Here is an 18,704-nt window from a genome sequence, read left to right as displayed (position 1 = left end):
TACGACCTCTCGGCAATGGGCCGTCGTCTTAAGATCATTACTCACTGTCACCCCTAGATCCTTATGAGACCGGACTACTGGTAATGACACATCCCCTATGTTGTACGTAATAACCTTTGTATCCCCAAGTGCATGTAGACACACTTTGCCTCATTGATAGGCATCAGCCACTCTTTAGACTTGCTATTCATATCATTTAATTCTGCCTGAAGAGCACATGCATCTTTGTCTCCAGTTATTACTCGCCCGATTTTTACATCGTCAGAGTATAATAACATTGGGGACTGTACCGTACTTGGGAGTTCATTTGCACAGTATAAAAAGTAAAGGGCTTAGGATGGAACTTTGAGGTACTCCACTAAGTACTTGTCTCTAGATGGAGCACTTCTAGTTTATGATTACTTTCTGTCTACGACCCACTAGTAAATCCTTAAGCCATTTTAAAATAGGTTCAGCAATACCAAGGTTTTCCAACTTCAATAACAGTCTATTAGTTAGCACCTTGTCGAAAGCTTTACTGAAGTTTATGTAGATATCATCCACTGAGTTTCCGTTGTCTAGCACCTTTATCCAAAATTCCCTTGCTATAAGGAGGCTCGTTGTACAAGACAGACCCTTTCTAAAACCATGTTTTTCTATGTTTAGCAAGTTATTGGTTTTCCATAAATGCCATTATGGTCCGTTTGACTATTCTTTCCAATATTTTAACTACAACACTGATAAGGCTTACAGGTCTGTAGTTCGATGGAAGTTGTCTTGGTCCTGTCTTATGTATGGGAGTGACGATTGCGTCCTTCCAGTCCATAGATAACACACCTTGGTCAAGTGACATATTGAATATCACAGTCAGTGGAGCCGCGATATGTTGTGCAATATGTCTCAAAATTTTTGGGTGCAGTTTATCTCTTATTAGCAATTCACAACATCCTCGTATGGGCAGTCTGTGTCCAGTAATCCCCAATATTGAAACTTCAGTGGGTCGTTACACAACATTAGGATCTAAAGATTTCAAGTTCTTGACTGAATAATAGACTCTATACTGATTGTGTCCACAATAAAGTTATCACATGAACCAAGCGATGCATATAATCGCTTTTGAATATGAGCATTGCCTTTCGAAATGGTTGACAAAGATAAATGGTCATTAGGAACAGCCGAATTATTGGGATCTAAATAACAAGATCTATAACTACTTGAAGCAAAATGAACAGTACCTTTGCATACTGACTGCATGTGTTCTATCTTACCACATTTAAGACATTTGGCATTACGAAATGCACATGAACTACGAGAATGAAATTTTCCACGTGATAAAGTTTTAACAAACTTGATCTCATCTTTATGATTTGCTGTGTAATTTCTTGTTTAAACAGCTTTAATGTTAACATGAGAATAAAGATCACTGTTAAAGCAAGGCGTTTGATTGACCCTGAGATTGTATTTCATTATGACCACTAAGCAAAGTATTAGAAATCTTCATCAAGTTCATTCACTACCTCGTAGTTAATAAGAGCACATTAGACGCTGTCCTTAAAAAACTTTCATCCACTTGACCGTTCCCTTCATTATTTCCATCATCAATATCATAGTGCTAAAGACATTCATCACAAACTTTTACCTTATTATTTGTGAACGAGAAAACACATCATACATATCAATAATTGTTTTTCTTGCCTCTTCCCACCATTTTCTCGTCAAAAGGTTCTACTAAAGATGGATAATGGCTAATAATAGTATCCAGGATGCCTGCTCCGTCAGATTTGAGACTCGATAAGTCAGTTGTTCTGTATTTCAGTGTTATTGTTCACATTGAGATTGAAATCGAATATCGATCATTTCAAACCTCGACGCATTATTCACTGGATAATGCACAGTATACTTCTGAACATTCGTATGTATTACATCATGTATTGAACTATGGTGTTTTGATACACTGTTTGAAGCTGCTGATATTTGTATATGTAGTAAAGAAACCAATCAGTAATGACAAGAACAACGTCAATTTAAGCCATAACAATAAATTAAAAAGTTAAGATTATATCAACAGACATATTTATACTTACTTAGGTAACTATTGTTACGGAGAATACAAGTCAATCAACATGAATTATTTAGCGACTTATAGGTTGCAGTCTTAAAAGATGTTAGTTGTGGAATTTATGGCTGAATTACAACGTTTTTCGACCATGACACTAGGGGACAATTGTTCCAGTGATATATGAATTATCTGCACTTTCTATACTGCATATCATTCCGATTGGCGAGTTTGAGGTAGAGCGAAATTTGTGTTCCAAGCTACTTGCTCATTTCATTCAACCATCTTACATCTTGTTCATTCATAACTAAGCAAACAGATGATTGATTGTAGTACACATCTATTACTCATCTACTACTCATACACATCGAACATCATTGGTTTAACACAGTATTCAAATTGAATAAGTCGTATTTTGATTGGTAAATAAATCACATGATCACTAACCAGGCTTTATGTTATAACATTTAACAATTGAAATGAAATTTTTTATTCTTGTTGTTGTTAGTGATATAAACGTATTAGTAACTAAGCAAATTTTCATATTGTTTATTCATTTATTTATTTTTTTCATTGTTTAAAATATTTTCATATGCATTCTATAATTAAATCAATTATCAAATTTAAAAGTAAACTCAATCAATCAAAAAAGGAACCCAATGAACAAATCATTCATTCAAAACATCAATTTAATTATTCAATAAATAATAATGAATTACAAAAAAATAAAAAAAATAAAATAAAAACAACACGAAAATGTAAGTTCATTTATAGCATAGTAACAATGAATGATTATTATTATTATTATTTTATTATATTATAGCATTAATCAATAGATTACATAATAGGCAATCATCAAATGAAAAACCTATAAATCAATATAATGATAATCAATTATCTAATGATAAAGATGATCATTTAGATGTATTAGATAATCATCAACAAATTAATGATCAACTTATGACATCATTAAAATTAATTAAAAGTCTCCCTAATTATGAGTAAGTTAATATGATCAATAAAAAATAATCATTTTGTTTTAAAGAGATTTATATCATGATCATAATAATGATAATATGAATGATTATCAAGAATATAAACAAACTATACAACAAATTAATTCTATCTTATCAAATCCAATAATCATTAATCCAAATTATACAGTAGAAGAATTAAATAAAGAACTTGAAAAATTGTAAGTATTTCATGAATTTTGATTAATATAGATTAGTACTGTTGAATGCTGATAGACTAAATGTTTTAGAGATTAAAAGTTCACGCGTGAGACTGATAGATTCTGGGTTCTAATCTCATGAAATAAGATTGTGGATGAGCACTGCTGAAGAGTCTCAGAATATAGGACGAATTGATCATTCAATGCTTTCAGATTTTCCATGGTGATCTAGCTTCAATTGATTTATAATCTCAACTATTATAATTATATTTTGTTTGATTATATTATTTATTGAAATAGATCATCTTTGTTAGTATCTATTGAACATATTGAATAATTTCATTAATTACCTGATGTGAATGTTTTGTAATCAAATGATTTGTATATAATTTGAATATAAACATTATACACGAATCATGCATGAATTTCCAATACTTTTTGTGACCTCTTTATTTATTTATTTGAATAAATAAATATTGGTACAAAGGGGCATCGAATACATATGCGCCACACAAGTCACTTGATTTGTGTATGTGGGCTGTGATACTGCCCAGGTGCCCAGACCGAAGCAGGTGGTTTTCTTAGGAGCGCACACTCACAACCTTCGACCTAAAGGTTTGATCTACAAGGCAGTAGAGTAACGTCAGGAGATGCAGTCCTATGGTAGCCGGTGACCAAAGATTGATTCATATGCCATTTGGAGCCGATGGGCACCATTGATTTGAAATCAGGGTTTTCTGACTCCCCTAGGAGTATATATATATATGATAATCAAACTTTTCAGGGAAAGCCATGAAAATTCAATTTACTCTTCAGACGATCATGAATGAGCCAGATATATCTAGTTTCATTCTATCATAAATAATTAAACTTTCGTTGTTCTGTCTTATTTAAAACTGTTGGATCAAATATTGAACCTAATAAGGTTTATAAATTTTGTTTTCCGAAGCTTCCTATTCAGTCAAGTTAATATGTTAACTCACAATGCATGACGAGCTAAAGTCTAAACGGGCAAAACAGAATTGTAAAGATGGCTTTATTATCAAACAATCAACACATCATTTAACTTTGTAGGTGGACAAAACAACTGCTTCACTTGACTCATGATCCCAAAAATTGAAATATGATTTCGTCATTTTAATTGTTTCATATTGTTTTGTTTTTTCTAAAATAGACTCAAAACAGTTTAAGTAAGAACAGGTCATCTCAATCAATCATATTAAATGTTGGATTAACAGAAAATCTTAACAGTAAGTGAGAATAGTCTTTTTCATTCAAAATGTACATTCATAAAACTTTCTTTGAAATTGAATACATTTTTCTTTTTAAATATTCTGATATTAAAGTTTACATAAAATGTATTCACTTCAAAGATCTCAATATCTGACATGTAAGACATCATCTAGTAATTATGAAAGTTTATGTTATAAGTGTGACTGCAGATTAGAGGACAGTGACTTATCGATCGGATCAAGGACGGGTAAAATACGTTTGAGCAGCCCTAGAGTCGTGATTGGTCCCGCTTCCCTGTTCAGCCCAGCTAGTTTAGTCCAGAACGCAAGTCTCAGCCTCTGAGATATGCATCGTTATATTACAAAGATTCTGAGTTTATATACCAATCAAACAGACCACAACGTACCAATAAAATATGGAAAAACGTTTGTACAAGAATTAGTCAGATGTGGCTGTGAATGAGGGAGGTAGAGACTAACTTTCTCAAATAATATTGATTCATGGCATAAATTAATTTAACCATATTTGAAAATTGGTATCATTGCCATGATTGAATTTGATAGATTTTCAAATCAATTGAGCATTGGATAGTAAGTTAATCACAAGTATATTTCTGATGTAAATATCTAGCCAAATTTATTCTGAAGAAGTAGTTCACATTAAGTCACGAAACATCAGAAATACAACTTTTCTACTTATTAGAATACAACAAAAAATATATTTATTATGAAATTTGAAAATGTTTTAAAGTGTTTTAATCGATAGATATAAAAGAATTTATAATTCATTTATTTGAACACATAAATATTAGTACAAATGGATGCTGAATACACACGCGCCATACAAGTCACTCAATTTGTGCATGATACTGCCTGGGTGCCCAAACCGAAACAGCTGGGTTCTCTTAGGCGGCGACTCCTCAAGTATTTAATTCAGAGGTCTAATCTCCAAGGCAATGAAGCAACTTTAGGAAATCCAGTCCCTTGATAGCCGGTAACTAATAATTGATTCATACACCCTTTGCTTCTTCAGGATCCTGGAGCTCATATGCACCATTGATTTGGAATCAGGGTTTACCAACTCCCCTAAATGGATCCTGCATATCCACCAATCCGGTTAAAGCGCCAGAAATTCGCTTTTCGTCCTCTCAATTTCGTGATAACACTCTCGCCACGAGAAGGAAATGAGTAGGAGTTCCGTGGCAGTGGTTTATATGTGTGGGGATGTGAGAGCATTTTGAGTGGGACAGATGACTATCCCCATCCTCGGTCGTACTAGGGTATTTATGAGTGAAGTTGAACAGCATTATATACTGCATACTAATTATTATTATTTTCTTAGAAACAAATAAACAAGCAATATATATGACATTTTACTTATCAAAAAATGTTGATTATTATCTACTGATAAATAGATTAGTTTAGATTCATATTGATAAATAATTTGGCATTCAATATACAACGTTTATTGTTTATCATCATATGATTCTATAATATTAAAATATTTGTATTAATATCAGAGTAAACGTGACGCATACAACATGTATATACATAATAGTAACTTAATATTTCTTATATATATAGAAATAAAGAAGAATTACATTAGTATAACATGGATTAGTATTTAGATATCTTTGTAGCATAATGTTTTGACGTTAAAACTGTCAATCTTTTACTTATCATAAAAAGAAGTGTCTCTATCATATTCATGTGTTATCAGTCCCTAGACAGTAATCTAACGACGAGTTGCAGGTATATCCAGCTGACGAGTTCCAACTAGGACGAAACGCGCGTCAAACTGGATTCCACTGCTAGCTACTATCCATCTTTGCTTAAAACGCTTGTGACTTAAGACTATATCGAGGTTATTTACACAGGATGCTCATGTCAACAAGAGATTGATCAATTACAATTCTAAACATTAACGAGATGATACAAATAAAACAACACCAAGTGAATGATATTCACAGTTTACATTACTAATTTTGGTCAAATAGCTATTGAGACCCTATGAATACATTGGACAGTTGTTTGGTCCTAGTATGAGCACTTCTGAGAAGTGTATTCTGATAACCTTTGATCTCTTGGAGAGAACTAAATCACTAAGTTACTAAGACACCATTCTATATGTATAAATATTTGTTAAGTAAATTATGAATCCATACAACAAACTACCAATTTTTTAAATGAGTTGATCCCTAAAATAAACTTAGAGAAAATAGAGACTCAGATATATCAAAACACAATAAGGTGTAGATCAAATTCCTAGCTATAACAGAAATAATTCTATGAATTGTAAGATCATTTGGTTGCAAATCTGACAGAAACAAATGAGTACATACTGTAGTATACTTTCCAACAAAAGCACTCTAATCGATTTTATTCAAACTGAAAGATGAAACAACAAAATAAATCAAATATATTCTATAAAATGATCCGATTTAACCACGAAAAACATAATACAGTACAAAATGGTTATATTATTCACCTTTGTCTATGTAAATGGCCCCCAAATGCCCTGGTACGGCCGACAGTGCGGAGAGTCCGCTCACCCTCTCGAAATGCTCTCACATGGTCACGCGTATATAACCTCTGCCATGGGATTTCTACTCACTGCCTTCTCGTGGCGTGGATGTTGTTTAAGAAAATGAGAGGACGGAAAGCGAATGTCCGGCGCTTTAACCGGATTCCAAACCAATGGTGTACACAGGCTCCAGTATCCTAAAGGAACAAATAGCGTATGAACCAATCGTTAGTCACCGGCTACCATGAGACTGTAACTCCTTACGTTGCTCCATTGCTTTGTGGGTCAGACCTTTAGATCGAATGCTCTGTGTGTGGCCCCTAAGTAAACCACCTGGTTCGGTTTGGGCACCCGGGCAGTATCACAGCCCTCACACAAATCCAATGCGATTTGTGTGGCGCATATGTAACTGGTGTTCTCTTGTGCCAGTATTTATGTGTTCAAAAAAAAAGAATTTTGATTGTCATTCTAGATAACATGATCAATGCTTAACTTATGTGAATAGTCTATAAAGTAAGTACTAATTCATATTATCCTAAATGAAATGTTCACAAATCATAAACAGAGACAATATTAGAAAATACCAGCAAATATTTTAAAAAAAAAACTTACCACCCTCCCTCCCCACAAAACCCCCGTAAGTAATTAATAATACGCACTAATATTGACCAACCAACTAGAAGAAATCATAATCAATTACAAAATCATAACTAAATATTAAGTCATGGGATGAATACAATTAAAATCAATATGAGATGGTGGAGAAGATTTGTAGCTCAGGTGGATGATTTTGGTGGAGTTTTGTTCTCTGAGCTGGATGGTTTGGTCGTGGAGCTTTCATCGTTCTTCTGAACGACATCATCAGCACAAACTTCAAATAGAAGTGAAGTGTTCGAATTTTTCCATATGTATTTCACAGCTTGTTCTGTGCACCTCAATGGTGATTGGTTCTTATTGACCTTAAATTTATCATTGTTTACTTCTTTGCTTTGGTTGTCTCCCATTGGTTTGTGCATGCACATGCATAAATGTAGGAACAAAAATCAAATTCGAACACTTTACTTCTATCTGAATTTTGTGCTGATGATGTCGTTCAGAAGAACGATGAAAGCTCCACGACCAAACCATCCAGCTGAGAGAACAAAACTCCACTAAAATCAATATTCATATAATGAAAAAAAAATAATTGTTACTAACACCTGATGAAATTTTTCATGATTCACAAAACAATTTGTTTTATCACATGTAAAGAAATTCCAATGATGTTTATTTCTATTTGAAATTTGCGGTACATGTGATGTTGTTCAAAATGGCAATCACTATATTTATTGATCAAACTGTTCAGTTTAAACAAATAAAAACTGCACAGAAAAATAACAACTAGTCGATATATTGATCAGTGAAATCATATAGAAAATTTGTAGCTCAGTTGGATAGTTTAAATGTTGTTGAGTTCGATGACGTGAATGTAAGGAATTCATTGTCATTTAGGATAATATGAATTAGTACTTACTTTATAGACTATTCACATAAGTTAAGCATTGATCATGTTATCTAGAATGACAATCAAAATTCTTTTTTTTTGAACACATAAATACTGGCACAAGAGAACACCAGTTACATATGCGCCACACAAATCGCATTGGATTTGTGTGAGGGCTGTGATACTGCCCGGGTGCCCAAACCGAACCAGGTGGTTTACTTATGGGCCACACACAGAGCATTCGATCTAAAAGTCTGACCCACAAGGCAATGGAGCAACGTAAGGAGTTACAGTCTCATGGTAGCCGGTGACTAACGATTGGTTCATACGCCATTCGTTCCTTCAGGGTACTGGAGCCCAGTGTGCACCATTGGTTTGGAATAAGGGTTTTTCAACTCCCCTAGGTGGACTCTCGATGTCCACCAACCCGGTTATAGCATCAGACATTCGCTTTTCATTTTCTCAATTTCGTAAACAACACATGAGCCACGATAAGGAAGTGAGTAGGATTCCCCTGGCAGAGGCTATATACGCGTGGCCGTGTTGGAGCATCTCGAGAGAGCGAGCGGACTCTCCGCACTGTCGGCCGTATCAGGGCATTTGGAGGCAATCAAAATTCTACAATTAAACTATCTAATAATCAATCTATCTCAATTATATTAAAATGTGGATCTGTAATTATTATATTAAAATAACTTATTTGATACTGAATTATTGCACTGACCATATTTCGTCTGTAATATTCATCTAGAATGAGTCATATAGATATCATCAACTTATGTAAAGTAGAAAAGGTAAATGTTTTCAAAATGAAATGAATTTGTATCACTGAGGTCTACGTCGTTATTAGTACTGTTCTAATAATTGATCTAATCCTGAAATTGAATTGACGTGATGTGACTACCTAATCTATAAGATCTTACGTGGAAGTTACATCATCGTCTACACTGACTCTTCCTGTCATAAGAATGACCAATATATGACAGAGAACATATTCAAGCCGTAAATAGAACCATATATATATATATATATATATATATATATATATATATATATATATATATTGTATTGACATGTCTTCTAATAATTGTCGCAATACATATCTCAGGAGAGTTGAAAGAGTTCTATGACGACCATTCAGTATATACCAAACCATTAAATATGCCAACTCGTAGTTTAACCAGTAGATATGTCATCAATATATATCATTTAGTAGACTGTTTTCCAGTGACCGAATGTCAAAGGCATCGATAAGCTGTTACGATTCATAAAGTCATTTCTTTCAATATATGAGTGTACACAAATCTATAAAAACTCGTCAGATGAGGTGGTGAGTACTTGTATTATGTATATGTAACCACCGTCTACCTAGATTTGTTGCACAGCCCGGTGTACAATTGGGTTTTAAAAAAGCTAGAAGCCAAGAAATTAATATATAGAATGAATCTACGAAGTTAACAATCACTAATCTGATGGATCTCGTTAGAGACAGGAATCTTGTTAAGAATATGTTCAATAGTCGTAATCCATAGTTGGAGACTTAAAATTGGTCATAGTAAAGCAGCTGCATTCGCTCTCATTATTCCTTTTGATGATTAGTTTTTATGGCATTATCAAATTTCCATTCTTCACTTTAATTTATTTCTTTTGAACTGTCTCACTGCTGTTAAAATTAATTTAATACCCTGTCTTCCAATCTTTTCTTGCCGTGCTGATGTAAGGCATGACACAATCGAGTCAAATCCTATGTCTTAAGGGGCTAAACCGAGAATTTACAAATCTCATGGTGGGTACATGATATTTAGACTACTGAAGCGGAATCAAATGATCAACATTAACATTTTCAAATAATATGGAGTAAAATATAACCACTACTAAATGTCATCAGTGATAACTGCCTGGGCTCCTGTGTTGAGTTTTGGATGTGTACAGTTGGTGATTTCCAAACTAGGGTGAAAGAGTTTTTGAAAAAACACAACCCATTAATGTATACTATGATAGAGTCATGAAATATGACGGTCAATGGATTGTAAATATCTTAAACTCAGTCACGACCCAAATAGGTCAATGGTAACGTCTCAGACTATGAGGCTGTATGAATCGGGTTCAATTCTGATTGATAACATCAGTACCCTAATACTTCATATATGGCACGAATGCATGGTGATAGAGTTCCATGTTGGGGAGAAATATCTATTCGATGGTTATTTAGTTAGTCATTGTTTGTGTTGTAAACCATTTTTGAAAACACATTCATATTTATCAGAAGAGGTTTTGTGGAGATTTTTAGAAATTTCACTGGTTGAAATCATGAGTCAACTGAAGCTAGACCATCATGGAAAACCTGGAAGCACTGGACGGCCGCCTCGTCCTAGTATGGGACTTCTCAGCAGCACGCATCCACGATCTCGCACCCCGCGAGATTCGAGCCCAGGACCTGTCAGTCTCGCGCCAAGCGCTTTACCAACTAGACCACTGAGCCGGCATCCAATGGTGTTAGTGTCTAACTTCAACCAACCAGGTCTGTTGTGAGATATCAGCTCATTGAAGACAATGGTGTACTGTGGCGCAACTTCGTGGATTGGTTGAAGTTAGACATTAACACAGTTGGATGCCGGCTCAGTGGTCTAGTTGGTTAGGCGCCTGGCGCGAGGCTGGTGGGTCCTGGGTTCAAGTCTCCCGGGGTGCGAAATCATGGATGCGCACTGCTGAGGAGTCCCATACTAGGACGTAAATGGCGGTCCAGTGCTTCCAGGTCTCCCATGGTGGTCTAGCTTCAATCGACTCATAATTTCAACCAGTGACATGCATATTTACCAATAGAATATAAGTCTGGATTCCATTAATAATGTTATGGTACATTGAACTACACTTGTCATGGTGATATTTCAACTTGAAGCTAACACTTAGATAAACTTTATTTATTGACAGTAAGGGGTTGCGGAGTTCGTTGGATTTCATTGAAATCATGGATCTATCCGAGTTAGACAACCGTTGAAAGCCTGAAAGCACCTGAAGGGCATTTCTTTCTAGTATGGGGCCGCTCAGCAGTGTGTATCCGCAACCCCGCATATAGAAATTAAACTCAAGACATACGGTCTCTCGTGAGAACACGTAACGTTTAAACCACTAGGTCAGGATTTGGCGGCGTTAATTTTTGACTCCAATTAAACCACGAAATTTGATAGCTATCTTCAAATGTTTTCGGTGAGTAACCACATCACGTCCGACACGGATTAACTCCATAAATCACGACTTCTCACTACAGATTTAGACAGTTTCTCTAGAAGCTGATCATTAGTGAATATACGGTAATTGGGTTTGATTCTTACGTGCGGGGTTTTGGATGCACACTGCTGAAGAGCCCCATAATAGGACGAAACGGCCGTAGAGTGCTCCCAGGTTTTCAATGGTGATCTAAATTGGACCAGTTCATGATTTCAATGAAATTTATTATTTATCGTCAATAGCCTTCATAATGATCATAGATAACTGAATTCATCAGTTGTGATTAATTTAATAATATGGTGATTTAATTTCCATGTTCATTAAATGTAACATAGTATTCAAGTATATGTTTGTGTATACATCTCCAATCCATAATTTTCATATTAGCGCTAGTAATACTCCCTGACTATTATAAAAAGTCCTTAAGCAGACAAATCAACGTTTGGAAGTGAATCCAAAGTGATTAAATTACAATTACTACTAATTAACAGTACTAAGTTGTAATTGAAAATAAAAGAAGGAGAGAGATAGATGGGTAAAAAACAAAGAATGCTTACTATACCATTGTCATATTCGAAGAAATTGCCTAATTCGTGGTGTTACACAACATTTTTAAAATATTCAAATCAATGTTTACTCGGTTATAACAAAAGCTCTCACCAAACTGATCGCTAGTTAGTATAGAATGATAATAATAAAGATTAACAATATGAAAGTGTTATAGGTTGTGAACCTGTGTGTCCTGTATATTGGATAACGCAACGATACCGCCAATCAGAGAGCAGCGAATTATCGATCGAACCAGTGACGCATAAAACAGGTGCGAACAGCCTAGAGTCCTGATTGGTCTCGCTTCCTGTCTAGCCCAGCCAGTTAAGTCCCGAACATCGATGTCAGCCTCTGCAATATGAATCATTTATCTCAAACATACGGGGTTGATATACCAATCAAACAGGCCACATCGTACCATAAAATAGGAAACAACATTTGTACAAGAATTAGCCAGATGTGGCTGTGAATGAGGGAGATAGTAATTAATAGACAGGCCATAACTCAAGAATGGTAAATCGTATAGTAATAGTCTATGGGTCAAATTAAAGCTTATAATAAGAGCGACATAAATATGAACAGTTTAGTTACATAACAATTATACGATAAAAATATACTCATAGCACTGGTCCATAAATGGATCCCAAAAGTTACCATTCATTCTGCTTATCGGGATATAACAGAAAGATAGGAATATATATATTACTGATAATTGTTAATTTAGTAATATGTTATTCATTGTTTAATCAGATTTATTTACATTTAGAAAGCATATTGTTGCGTGCGGAGAAGATTAAATTATGGGTAACTTCCGAGAACTATATAATACGGACTGTTATTATACATATAATCTTATTGTATAACCGTTAAGCAACTAGGTTATATATAAATATATATTCCTTTTATCATAAGCCTTCAATCGACCTGCAATTTACTATTCTTAAGTTATTCCCAGTTTATTAGTTACAGTTTCTCACACTCACAGATACTTTTGACCTAATCTTGTATAATTGCTATTTTTCTATTTTATGATATAATGTAGTCTGGTTTACTTATATATAAATCAAATATATCTGAAATATGTGATTCATGCAGTGGAAGCTGAGATTGTGCTCTAGACTCAACAGGTAGGGTTAGGCGAGAAATTACTATTTTGAGGATGGATAAGGATCCAGAGTTGATGTAGGGCTGCTAATGCTTTTTGATGTTTCATTAGTTTAGCACAGGAACAAGGTCATATAAGTCCATATTCTGATTATTGACAACAAACATGATTAAATTTATATTCTACTATCTGGTGTTAATCGTATTATTAAAACTACTAGAAATATTACTAGTAAAAATATATATTACTTAATTAGTAATGATACGCCTTAATTATATTGAAGTGTATTCAAGTAAGTTATATACACTTCTCCATGAAACGATTTTTCATTTCAGTGATTCACGCTCTTACTTTCTACCATTTCATCATAGAATGTGGAAAACGTCATACTCCATAGATGTATAAGATGTTCTCATCTTCGAATTCCTTCAATTTATAGATTAAGGCATTACACTGGATCTCGGGGAAACTGATTCCAAAGGAAGTTATTAAAAAAAAGATAATTTGTTGGAAAAAGTTTCATTCTAATGTTGTATGAAAATTTGATTAATTTCAAAAAGGTTTTGGTCTAAGATTTATTAATAATAGTTAGAGATTATCGGAAATAATAAGAAATTGTTTTGAGGTTTTAACCTGGTTTTGAATTTTGCAAAAAGTCAACCGACTAAAATAAAGTGGATCTTCAACTGAATCTTTACAATTCATGTAAATTAAAATGACTGTATCGATAATATTTTATAATTTTCTTATTGACAGTCCTCTCTATTCTTCTTCTTCTTCTTCTTCTTCTTCTACTACTACTACTACTACTACTACTAATTTTTACTTACTTTTACTTATTCCTGTTATCACTCATGTTGCATAGGCTGTCAACAATAATTTTTGAACGAATTCTCTCCTGGACTATTCTTTTCGGTTGTTTTTAAATATTGTTCATCCACTGGCTGCTATTTATGGGATAGAAAGCCTAGGTCATTTGCGAAGTCAGAATAGTCTAGTTGGATCCAAGATGCTCACAGTATTCCGTGCTTCCTTCTAAGCTGTGGAGGCTTTCAGAATACAATTAACCACTAGATAGAAGATGAAGAGAGGTAGAAAGCAGTTTAATCACTAACACTGGTCCTCACTTGAAAAGCTTTTGCTAGTTGACCACTATTTATGATTTAGTCCCTTATAAGAGTTCCGTATGATGCTAATAATCTCAGTTACTCTGTAGTAATGCAGAAGATACAAGAACGTCCTCCTACCCACACTGTTGAATTGTCTCTTATAAACAAGGACTTATAGTGATGGGTTCTATTCAAATGACGACTCAACAATGATCTGTGGTGTCATAATTTGATCACTGCCTGGTCAGTTATCAAGAAACAAAGCTTGTTAACTTTGAAGTTTGGCGTTTACATTATCCCTTATTCGGCTCAGCAACACTCTATTGGAAGCTTTGTCTGAATATATATATATATATGTTAATTTCACCATTTGAAATCAAACGGGTAAAGTTCTAGTAAGCATTTCATAGAATTTTTCTGATCAGCTGTATACGAAAGATATCGAATTTATTTTTTATTTTGCTGAAAGACACGTGTAACATTTTTGTAAATTTTCATTCTTAATTTAGCGAAATGATTTAATACAAACTCAAACATGAATTACATTTCAGTTGATGTTGTTTACTTGTATCTTTCGATTAGTATTTAGGATCACAACTGATTAGTCTCTTGTTGGCATGTGTGCATCCTGTGTGGACTGCCTCGATATTACCTGGAGTTTCAAGCTTTATAAGCATAGATGGATAGTGGCTAGCAAGGGGATCCAGTTTAATGCGCGTTTTATTCTATTTGGGACTAAGATGCAGGTACATCCAGCTGACGAGTTCCAAATAAGACGAAACGCGCATCCTGGATCCTACTGCTAGCCAATATCCATCTTTGCTTATGAATTACATCTGTTTCTCTAAAAGAAAATAAACATTCTTTGTTCAATAACTTTTTTAATTTGATAGGTAATAAACACCTAGAAGAAGATGATACAGAAATATTTATGGAATGGATCAGTCAAAATTCAATTTTTTTCGAAAAAAATTATTATTATCATTTTAATTTCTCACACAATGTAACAGATGTTTGATAAATTTTATATAAGTCACGTACTACTTAAATAATTTAAGTAGGCGGAAATATTTAACAGATATTTTTGAGTTGTTGTTGTCGCAAATATAATTTAAAAATAGGTTTCAACTATTTATAGAAAAAACAAATAAACAAATATAACAAACATTGCAAAACGATTGATAGTCAACATGTATTACTTTAACTTTCAATTCGGTAAAATAGAAATTTGTTTAAACTACTCAATTTCATATAATTTTAACATTTACTTTCATTAAGAACTTTCCTCTAAATTCGAACGAATAGTTTCACAATATTTAGGCGACGAGTTCATGTGAAACGTTAAAGAGGAATAATATATTTTCTTGAGAAAACTTGGACCAGATTGTCAGGTGAAATGTTGGATTTACTTCAAATTCTTTGCTGAGATTTTACAAATACATTCTTCCTTTTTAAGTTATTTTCATTGTTTAATATCACTTTGATGCGTTTAAGCAGAGAGAGTTTAATATTTTTATTTTACACTAAAATCTATTATTTATTATTCAGTATTTTATCGATGTCTTATGAAAAAAGATCATTATGTTATACCCTTTTTTTGATTAAGCATTTTTGTAATTTTCATTATTGACCATATATGATCCAGAATTCAGTTATTTTTGAAAAGTTTTTTTTCTTCTTATATTAAAGTTCATTCTTTCACTACATGATTTAATTTTGGGTTCAGAAATGGCGAGACTCTAAGTTATGGACAACCTTTGAACGAATCTTAAGTAACCTTGAGAAAGATTAGCCAATCAACAAACAGTCAGTATAGAGTAAAAATATGTTATACAAAACCAAGGAAATAAAGTGGATACACTTCTAATACGGGGTTCAAAAACTTGTCAAGGCTAGAAAGAGGTTCACAGGTTTTAAAATCGTAATGTATGCAGTAGAGGAAATCATCCATACGGCTAAAGAACAGTCGGCCTCTGGAGCCATGATAAAGTCTCAAAAACTCTTTCAGTCTCGACCGCATAGCTTCAATATTGTTTATATGCACTCCAGTTGTTGAGTACACAAAATGCCACTTGTGGATATCGACACGATGAACATAACCAAGCCTATGTAGGAGTCTGTACGCTCTCCAAACATCCGTATATATTGTAGTACCTGGCTGCAGCCAGTGCTTTTGGTGCTTTTATTATCCCATTCGCGATAATTGTCATAATTCGCCTTAGTTAGGAACTATATATGGGGTTTTCATCACAAACTGACATCAGCTATAATGCCAGAAATTTATTTAGACAAATGGATGAAAGGCTTTCGCGTTAAAATCCGAGATCTATCATCTTACACCTGAATGATTCGTCCACAAATTATAGTCTTGACGCTTTATTTGTTATAGTCGCTCATTTCTCACGTTTTGTACAAAATTCCTTGTGAACCGATCGTACGTTAGCATTAAGCACTGAAGTTGGAGCCGTAACTTTGAAATCTCTAAGACGCTTCTGATTGGCTCGTTCATAAATTAGAGTCTTGCCGATTACGTATTAAAATGCTCTTTGATTTATGTAAACGTGATTGTACAATCTGAAATATCTAAATATATATATATATATATATATATATATATATTTAGCTGTTGATTTATTGCATTATTTTCTATCTTTAAGTAGCATTTCATAAGTAATTGTACACATTTTTATAAAACAGAATGTATATTTTTCTTTTAATAGACATGGAAAAAAGCTCTTTGTTAAATGTATGTTCTAATAAACCGAATACACCCATTAAGACATTAAATAAGAAAGATTAGTTCAGCGAAGAGTTCTCTTTTCGGCGAATTCATTTTCAAAGCTGTACAATCGCAAATATATATACTTATTTTTACAGGGTGATAATAATACTGATTATAAACTTCTGTTATACATGGTGACAGTGAGGCTCAATAAACAAAGGTACTAAAAAATATAAAAAAATTTAAAACAAGGAAAGTTTAATAATCGTTTGATTGCTATTGTCTTAAGTATTCATCAAAAGATAGATAGGGGAATTATCATTAGCAAAGAAGAGCTCGGCATGATAAAACAAAATGTTGAAACAGAGATGAAATGTAATCAGGATGATTTTGGTGGACGCCCCCTTCACCTTCGCCTACATGAACATCAATTAGCAGTCAAACGCCATGATATCTCTTCACTTATATCAATACACGTGGATAACTGCGGACACTCATTCAATTGGAAAAATGTAGAAATCTTAGAGAGAGGAAACTCCAAAAACATCAGAGAATTTTTAGAAGCCTGGAACTCAGGTCAATCAGCAGTCAACAAACATATTGAAATCAATCCAATTTATCAACCAATCAGGAAAATCATGCACAAATATAGGGACAAAAATCAAATTAATGGGAGACACAACCAAAACAAAGAAGTAAACAGTGATAAATCTAAGGTCAACAAGAACCAATCAACATCGAGGTGCACAGAACAAGCTGTGAAACACATATGGAAAAATTCGAACACTTCACTTCTATCTGAAGTTTGTACTGATGATGTCGTTCAGAAGAACGATGAAAGCTCCACGACCAAACCATCCAGCTCAGAGAACAAAACTCCACCAAAATCATCCACCTGAGCTACAAATCTTCACCACCTCAAAATCAGGATGATCGTAGAAACAGAAATAAAACATTTGGGAGTAGAGGATTTAAAGGGAAGATGGAATGTGAAGCAGATGGCTGTAAGGGAACAAGAGTATGAAAAAGAGAGAGGAAAAATTTTAATACATTAAGACCATGATAGAAGAAGAGGTTGTAACAGTCTCTTTTGCACACATAATTCTGTTTTTTTCCAGATGTATGGCTATTGCTTCGGCAATGCAGAGAAGATGCAGTCTAATTGTCTTAGGAAGACTTCTACCTACCTTGTAGGTGACTTTGAACGCAGAGTCTGTCTTGACTGAATGGCCTTTATTCACAAGGTGTTCGATTATAGAACTTCTTATTGAGCCGTCGCCTCCTCTTTTAAGCCACACCGGATAATTTTCTTGAATTCTTTTGGATGAAGTACGCATCGAACAACCTATATACTGCACATTGAGTTAATCAGATGCGATAATTTATCTTTCTGATTATTGGTGAACATTGATCGGCTGGAGAATAATATTGGCAAAGTTGCTGCGAAGAATGTTCTTTTTTAGGAATCAGAAATTCTCCTCTTTAAGATATATGTGGCTCTGTCACCTTTGAAGTCGATGTTCATGTATGTTCTCACTTCAAT

At 33.9% G+C, this 18,704-nt stretch overlaps 1 protein-coding gene across 2 annotated transcripts; it reads left to right on the top strand.

The window, feature by feature from the left end:
• The first annotated feature begins 2,526 nt into the window (after positions 1 to 2,526).
• On the top strand, positions 2,527 to 17,000 carry MS3_00009160 (uncharacterized protein). 2 transcript variants are annotated; one of them, XM_051217493.1, is made up of 5 exons: positions 2,527 to 2,793; positions 2,859 to 3,036; positions 3,081 to 3,230; positions 4,384 to 4,459; positions 15,333 to 17,000. In XM_051217493.1, exons 1-4 carry the CDS (start codon positions 2,628 to 2,630, stop codon positions 4,397 to 4,399), a joined length of 510 nt encoding a protein of 169 aa, XP_051064904.1. In that variant the 5' UTR covers positions 2,527 to 2,627; the 3' UTR covers positions 4,400 to 4,459; positions 15,333 to 17,000. The 2 variants fall into 2 exon arrangements, with proteins under 2 accessions (XP_051064904.1, XP_051064905.1); XM_051217494.1 differs by lacking the exon at positions 3,081 to 3,230 and having other exon boundaries at positions 15,333 to 16,142.
• Positions 17,001 to 18,704: the final 1,704 nt, after the last annotated feature.

The sequence above is a fragment of the Schistosoma haematobium genome, chromosome 5, assembly GCF_000699445.3.
Source record: "Schistosoma haematobium chromosome 5, whole genome shotgun sequence".
In the NCBI taxonomy this organism is placed as follows: Eukaryota; Metazoa; Platyhelminthes; class Trematoda; order Strigeidida; family Schistosomatidae; genus Schistosoma; species Schistosoma haematobium.
Note: the sequence above shows the minus strand (reverse complement) of the source record. Positions and strands in the feature narration are given on the sequence as shown.